This window comes from Penaeus monodon, chromosome 28 (genome assembly GCF_015228065.2).
Source record: "Penaeus monodon isolate SGIC_2016 chromosome 28, NSTDA_Pmon_1, whole genome shotgun sequence".
NCBI classification, from domain to species: Eukaryota; Metazoa; Arthropoda; class Malacostraca; order Decapoda; family Penaeidae; genus Penaeus; species Penaeus monodon.
The window spans coordinates 34,741,801-34,742,119 of record NC_051413.1 but is presented as its reverse complement, the minus strand read 5'-3'; the positions used below and the strand labels follow the sequence as shown (position 1 = coordinate 34,742,119).

Genomic DNA, 319 nt, shown 5'->3' with positions numbered 1-319 from the left:
TTGATTCCAACCTTGCACATGAAGAGAATCTTGTCCAGGGCATCAATGTCCCTCAGCTGAGAGAGATTAAAGTCTCTATATGGTTGGTTCTCTGCCACCAGCACCTTCAGTACTGACAGCAATATACCTAGTACACTTATCCTTTCCCCATTCTCATCCACACAGTACCTGGAAATGGTTGATGAAAGCTTTTACATATCAGTAGCAGTGTTCGAGCAAGTTTAATATGACAAGGAGTATATCTCATTGGTAAGCATTCTCTGTTATTCTTAATTCACAGAGAAACACTGCAACAAAAAAATGGAGAAGACAACAGAAT

At 39.8% G+C, this 319-nt stretch overlaps 1 protein-coding gene across 1 annotated transcript in view; it reads right to left on the bottom strand.

The window, feature by feature from the left end:
- Window positions 1-319, bottom strand: part of LOC119591544 (lysosomal-trafficking regulator-like) — a gene marked incomplete in the record, with an annotated part of 91,173 nt that overhangs the window by 15,828 nt on the left and 75,026 nt on the right. Inside the window, 1 exon segment of the mRNA XM_037940294.1 lies at window positions 12-168. Within this exon segment, the coding sequence (XP_037796222.1) occupies window positions 12-168 (157 nt within the window).